The sequence below is a fragment of the Triticum dicoccoides genome, chromosome 5B (genome assembly GCF_002162155.2).
Source record: "Triticum dicoccoides isolate Atlit2015 ecotype Zavitan chromosome 5B, WEW_v2.0, whole genome shotgun sequence".
In the NCBI taxonomy this organism is placed as follows: Eukaryota; Viridiplantae; Streptophyta; class Magnoliopsida; order Poales; family Poaceae; genus Triticum; species Triticum dicoccoides.
Window position 1 is genome coordinate 488,797,404 of NC_041389.1, and position 6,199 is coordinate 488,803,602.

The window sequence follows — 6,199 nt, forward strand, 5'->3', positions numbered from 1 at the left end:
GGGCAGGCGGTGAGGAGGAGGCGACGATCAGGGGGAGGTGGAAGGCAGTGGGAAGGTGTAGACAGTGGCAAAAATGGCCAAATGTGAGGGCCCTGGATGAGTTTTGGGTGGGTCCGCGCTGTCGGATGTGTAAGTGGCGGACGTCTGGACGCTCGCAAACCGCGAGTTTGGTTTCGGTTTGTGGGATTTCAAACGTTCAGTTTGGTCCAGACAATTTTGGTGAACGCCGTTAGATGCCAAAATAATTCTGAACTGTCCGGGCCGTGTTGGTATTGCCCCAAGGGATTGGAGGTGCCCGGTTGTAGATGCTCTAAGCAAGCAAGGTGAAAAAGCAGAGAAGAAGCATGGGCATGCAGCTCCCCGGCCCGGTCCTCCTAGTTGCGTATCCGGGGACACAAGGCATCAACCAACCCCGGTGAGTTCTCTACACTTGGATGGAGCCCCTCACCTCACGCCAATCGGCAGCCAAAGAGCAGCGTCGACTAATCAAACCTGCGTAGCAGGATGGTAGCAAGTAGACTAGAATAACACAATGTGGGCGGTGATGTTGCTTCGCCCCGGCGCCAACGTACGTCCGCGCGGCTCGGCCGGCCAGTCGCCACGCACAAGTCAGAGCCATCCGCACTCCAAAGCCATTGACAAATCCGTCCGTCCGGCAGACAAGTGTTGAGTAATTAACTGGTCTAGACAAGTGTGGAGTGATTAATTAAACTGGTTCTCTAGATGGCATGTCCCCCATCAGCCGCGATGGATCGAGCCAGTGAAGTGAAACGCACACTGCTCGCGCGACCGTGCCACACGAATGTTCCCGGGTTCCTACGTCAATCCTGCCTTGCGTTTGGGGAAATCCATGCGCGCGCGGGACGTGCCGGACGTCCCAGCTAACCGCCGCGAGCGAGCGAGCGATCCTCGCGGCAATCCTATGAATCTATGATTGATTCGCCTTTACCTACTTCTGGTGGGCAGCTTTCCGCGCGCCTGGTTGATTGATCGATCGATCGCTTGCTTGTTCTCCGCAGCCATTTCCGCGGCACTCTTCCTCGCTGCCCCTCTTGCCGTTTGTTTAAGGAACGGAGGAACGTCAGGTGAGCTAACCCGATTGGACTTTCTGCGAGGCTAGGCCACAAACCGATATGCTCTCCAGCTAGGCCAGGCCGCGGAACACGCTCAGTGTCCCACGGAAGCATGGGGTCCGGCTCGTACGACGGCGACGGGCGACAGACAGCAAACTGACGAGGATCGGCGGCTTTCCGAGCTCCTACTTCCGGTCCGGCGTTTGCCCGCATCCAGACGCTACCAGTACCACCAAGGCCGATAAACATGTGCTTTGGGGCAGTTGTTTTCTGCCAGCCGGCGTTTGCATCATCATTGCGTACGTGGTGGTGCTTTGCTTGAGCTTGAGGAGTTAGGAGAGGCAGGTGCCCGTTGCTTGCTTGCTTGGTCTATCAGGCCGGCTTAATTAGGCCTAACTAACCCTGCCCGGTTGTCCGTCCGTCCCTGTTTCTCAGGTGCGAGCTAGCTATAGGCCTATAGCCCGGCCTGAACCTGAATAGATCGATGCGTGGCAGTGATGAACACCAGTTCACCACTGTCCACTGGGATGTGTATATGTTTCAGAAGCCATCCATCTATGACGGCACGCACCGAGCAGGTAGCAACGCCGAGGAAGTTACCCCTTGGGGGCGCCGAGGCAGGGCGAGCAAGCAAGTCCACAATTTCCATCCATGCATGCTGGATTCATTCCAACCCGGCCCGGCCTAGCACCTGTCAACCTTAACGGCGACGGGTTCGGCCGGAGACGAAAGTTACTGCCCCTCCACATCGATCTTGCTTGCTCGCGCGCGCCAGTTCGTTGACGCCCCCGGTCGCGGCCTCTTCCGCAATATGCCTCCTTGGCACCACCCGCCCCCTGTCGCTGTCGTCCGGATTTTGTACCGCCGCTGCCGATGATTCGGGTGAAGAAACATGAAGCGGCGTCGTAATCGCGCTGAATTAGACAGTTAATCGAGTCTACACGTCGATAATTCTCAAGGAACGCAAGAGGCGCAAGAAAGCTACTGGGATCAATTGGAGGATGGGAAATCGCAAAGTCAGGCGCTGATGCCCGTGATCTATCCGGGTTGAAGCTTTCTGACTGCGCCGGCGCTTGAAAAATATCTATCTATCCGCCGGGCTCGGCCGATCATCATTGTGTGGTTACTGTGGACCCCAGAGCCCCTGGGTTTCGGGAACTTGTGATGCCCGACTGCCTGGAAGGAGGGGGCAGGAAGCAACTCAAGGGTTAAAGCAACGTTTGTTTTAGAAAGAAAGAAAGAAGAAATAGTTTAAGGGTTGCTAATATAATGGTGGGCTGCCTGCCTGCATGATTAGCTACAAGTAGAAGCAAAGGAAAAGGCCCAGCCTCATGCATGCATGCATGCATGCATGATTCGTTCCCAGTTCACATGTGGTAGCTTGTATCGTACGGAGTATATCACATATTAGTACTAGTAATTAACATGCAGAGCACATGTATGATTGATCAGCCCTGTTGATTAGCGTAAAAGACATCACCTGCCCACCACGAAACAACGTCCCGTCAAAATACACGTGCATGGCCCACGAATAGAGAGAGCAGGATCCTTTTTTTCCCATGAAATTAAGGCTGCTCTGCTCGAGTAAAATTTCTCAAGCAAGAGCATAGACGGTATCAGTAGCTGCCAGCACGCAGCTAGCTCTGCATAACGATCACAATCACATACGCCCGGCTATTACGTACTTAGGATTAATATACTTTTGTATAGCAAGACTAAAGTCTATACTCTATACAAATACATGACATCGTCACATGTATTGAACAAGGATTAATACATGACATGACAGTGTCAACTACATAGACAAATATACGTGAGATTGATGGCATTATCACATCCCTTTCAGCTTTGAAGCGGCGCCTGAATTTTTCTACAAATGTATTCATTCCGCACCTCACGAGCTTTCGTGCTCGAATGGAAGAGTTGGGGGAACAATTTTAGTGGTGAGGGAGACGGGATCTTGTCTATTCCAACAAGGAATCATACTGCTTAAGCAATAGACGGCGGCAGGATGGAGTCTGCTCCACGCCACAGCGCGCGTATGCAGATCCTATAAATTGCCCGCCTTTTCGTCTCCACTCCACTCATCGACCTCCTCACCTCTCTACCAAAACTGTACCGGCAGAATTGTACTGCCTTCCCAGACTGATCGGTGATCGCCGATCAGTTTCTGACCTTCTACTTGCACCTTAAACCTGCAACTATACTACGCTAATGGAGAAGATGCGGGCAGCAGGGGAGGCGCCGCCGACGCAGCTGCTGCCTCCGGGGTTTCGGTTCCACCCCACCGACGTGGAGCTGCTGCTGCAGTACCTCCGCCGCATGGCCCTGGACCGCCCGCTGCCCGCCGCCGTCATCCCCGTCGTCCACGACGCCGCCATGCCCGACCCCTGGGACCTCCCCGGTGCGTTTTCTTGTTGGCTTCTTGCACGCACGCATGCATGAATGACTGCTCACATGGAAATTGTCAAATTGATTTCGTTCCGTTTTCGGTTGATTGCTGCAGGCGCGAGCGAGGGGGAATCGGCTTACTTCTTCAGCCAGAGGCAAGGCCGTGGCGGGCGGCGGAGGAGAGCGACCGGAGGGTACTGGAAGGCCACGGGGAAGGAGAAGCCGGTGTTCGTGCAGCTGCCGGTTGGCAAGCGGCTGCTCGTCGGCGTCAAGACGGCGCTGGCCTTCCACCGCGGCAAGTCGCGCACGGACTGGGTCATGCACGAGTACCGCCTCGCCGGCGCGGCGGACCAGAACAAGCGTGCCAATGGCGGCTCGCAGAGCAGCGAATGGGTCGTGTGCCGGGTGTCTATGAAAAGCAGAGCAAGGAGGTCGGCAGCGGGCGGCGAGACGACCGGCGATCACCAGCAGGAGCAGCCATCACCGTCGCCGTCTTCGACGTCGAGCTGCGTCACGGACCACACTTGTCACGCCCCAGACCAAGAAGAGGTCAGCAGCAGCACTAGCCATTGCCAGCAGCATCCGACACGCTAAGCTCCAGCTGCTGCAGACCTGCAGTGCGATCATGCCTCCCAAAGAGAGGCCTAGCCAGGCATTTAAATTCCAGCCTTCCTTGTATACCTGTCCTTGTACGTACGGCCGCAGCGCCATGGTAACCATGAGAATTGGGTTGAAGAGAAGAAGAAATCTCCATTAAAGCGGCTGCGGCATCCGCATCAGCTGTAACTTGCAAGTCTCCCCAAGACACTCATCAACGAAAGGGAAACCAGCGGCATACTTCAGTCTGTCCATTTACGGACCGCCCGACTTTCTGGACTGGCGTTCTGCCGTATCCTTGAGAGCTCCACCTCCAGCTTCCCCATCCGGCCTCCCTCCCCCTCGCCGCCGGCGGCCATGGTGGCCGGCGCTGGGTGGGATGGAGGTCTGGATCCTAGGTCTAGTAGTGTGTGAGTGTCTTTCTCTGGCAAATAAAGTGGAGTTGCGTTTTGGATCTTGTCTAGGTGGTTGTTCAACTCTCCCTTGGGGCCACGCTGGTGGCGAAAAGGCGGAGGCAAGGATGATCCCTGGCAGCGGATCCTTCGGCGGCTTCCCTCAGCCGGATCCATGGCGAAGCTTAGGCCCGTCCGGTTTCGTCCCCACTTCTCCCCCCTTTTCTTGCTGTAATAAATCCCAATATGGTGTGCCAGATGCTCTTCTTCCTCGATCTGTTCTTACCACCATGGTTGTGGGAAGAGAGATAGAGCAGCAGGAGATGTACATGCCTACCACTTGCAGGAGGCCTCGTTGCTACCTTCCTCCACTTGATGCCGCCAAGGTGGTGGATGAAGAGGGGTGGGGAAGCACTGAGCTGAAGATTGATGGTCGGGTTCGAGCTCATCAGCAGAGGATTCTATGGTGGAGCTACGGCGCTTGCAGTCGGCTGCCGGTCTTCATCGACCCTCTGCTTCTTCTGGTCGAAGGGCGGCCAACCCCTTTCCTCCTGGCTTGCATGCCTTATGGGAGGCAGTTCCAGTTTTCGTTCAGAGGCTCTGGGATGCACGTGCTGCACCCATGGCGATCTTGTCGCCCCAAGTGGTTCGTCCCCGGCGACGGCGAGGTTCAATCTGAGCGAAGGCTGCCAAGGACCCGATTGCGTTTTAATCTTTCAGTTAGGGGTTCTCCATGCAAAAGTCTGGGACTTTGTTGTAATCTTTCTTTTTCTTTCGGTCCTGATGTAAAGTGTGCTTTGAAGCTTATCTAATGTAAGTCTGGCCCTTCGGGGCACTTCCCTGTTAAAAAAAAAAACGAAAGGGAAACCAGGATTAATTAAGCCCGCAGGAACATATAACATCTGTCGCTGCCGCAGCTGCGACTCGATCGGCCGGTCCATTTGGCTCGACTCTAAAATTTGAAATTGAAAAATGACCTAAAATTGGTAACGGAGGCCAAACGGGCAACGCTGTCGCTATTCAAGGCGAGCGACGGCGACGGGAAGAAAGGGAACCGTGCGCGCGCTTCGCCGCAGACAGCACGCCAAGCCCTGCACGTCCCAAGAGGCAGAGGCAGAGCGACCGGCCGAGAGTGGCCGGCATGCACAACTTGGCTTGGCCCTTTTGCCGGGGTGAATCGGCTCCGAGATCTCTGCCTTGGATGCAGGGGGTAGGCTGCGGATGCGGATCGCGCGTCTGGCGACAGTTCGGCGGAAGGCGATCTGTTGGCGAGTTGTCTCACGGCTCTGAACTCTGCGTGTAGAGTGACAGGCGCCGCACCAGCGCCGATGGAGTTTGGTCTTGTGGCCCCCCTTTGAGTTGTCCCCCCTTTTCTGCCAGTACAATGAGGACACAATGTAGGAATACTTCCAAAATTCGGCTCGGGCCGCTACACAGAAAATAAGACTCGATATATACCAGTCGACTAAAATCGAATTAGGGTCAGTCGAATCATTTTCAGCTATTTGATGTAGATCCAACGGCTTAGACATCTTCTACCTCCCAACTGGTTTTTGTTCATCTTGTACCCCTGATTCTACCCCCCGATCGAGCCTGTTGCCGCCGCCCACGGCACTCCCGCTTCCACCTTGCCAGAATGCCCTTTCCTCAACCTCCTCCCATCGCCGGTCTTGCCGCCGCCAATGTCCTCACCGGTTTTTTCTCCGGCAAACTTACACCACTACCGTTCTTCCACCCTAAGATAGA

General features: G+C 55.3%; 1 protein-coding gene across 1 annotated transcript; it reads left to right on the plus strand.

Annotated features, from left to right (window-relative positions):
* The first annotated feature begins 3,074 nt into the window (after window positions 1-3,074).
* LOC119311048 (NAC domain-containing protein 41-like) lies at window positions 3,075-5,298 on the plus strand. The gene is made up of 2 exons (XM_037586668.1): window positions 3,075-3,477; window positions 3,580-5,298. The coding sequence occupies exons 1-2, from the start codon at window positions 3,288-3,290 to the stop codon at window positions 4,056-4,058; spliced, it is 669 nt and encodes a 222-aa protein (XP_037442565.1). The 5' UTR covers window positions 3,075-3,287; the 3' UTR covers window positions 4,059-5,298.
* Window positions 5,299-6,199: the final 901 nt, after the last annotated feature.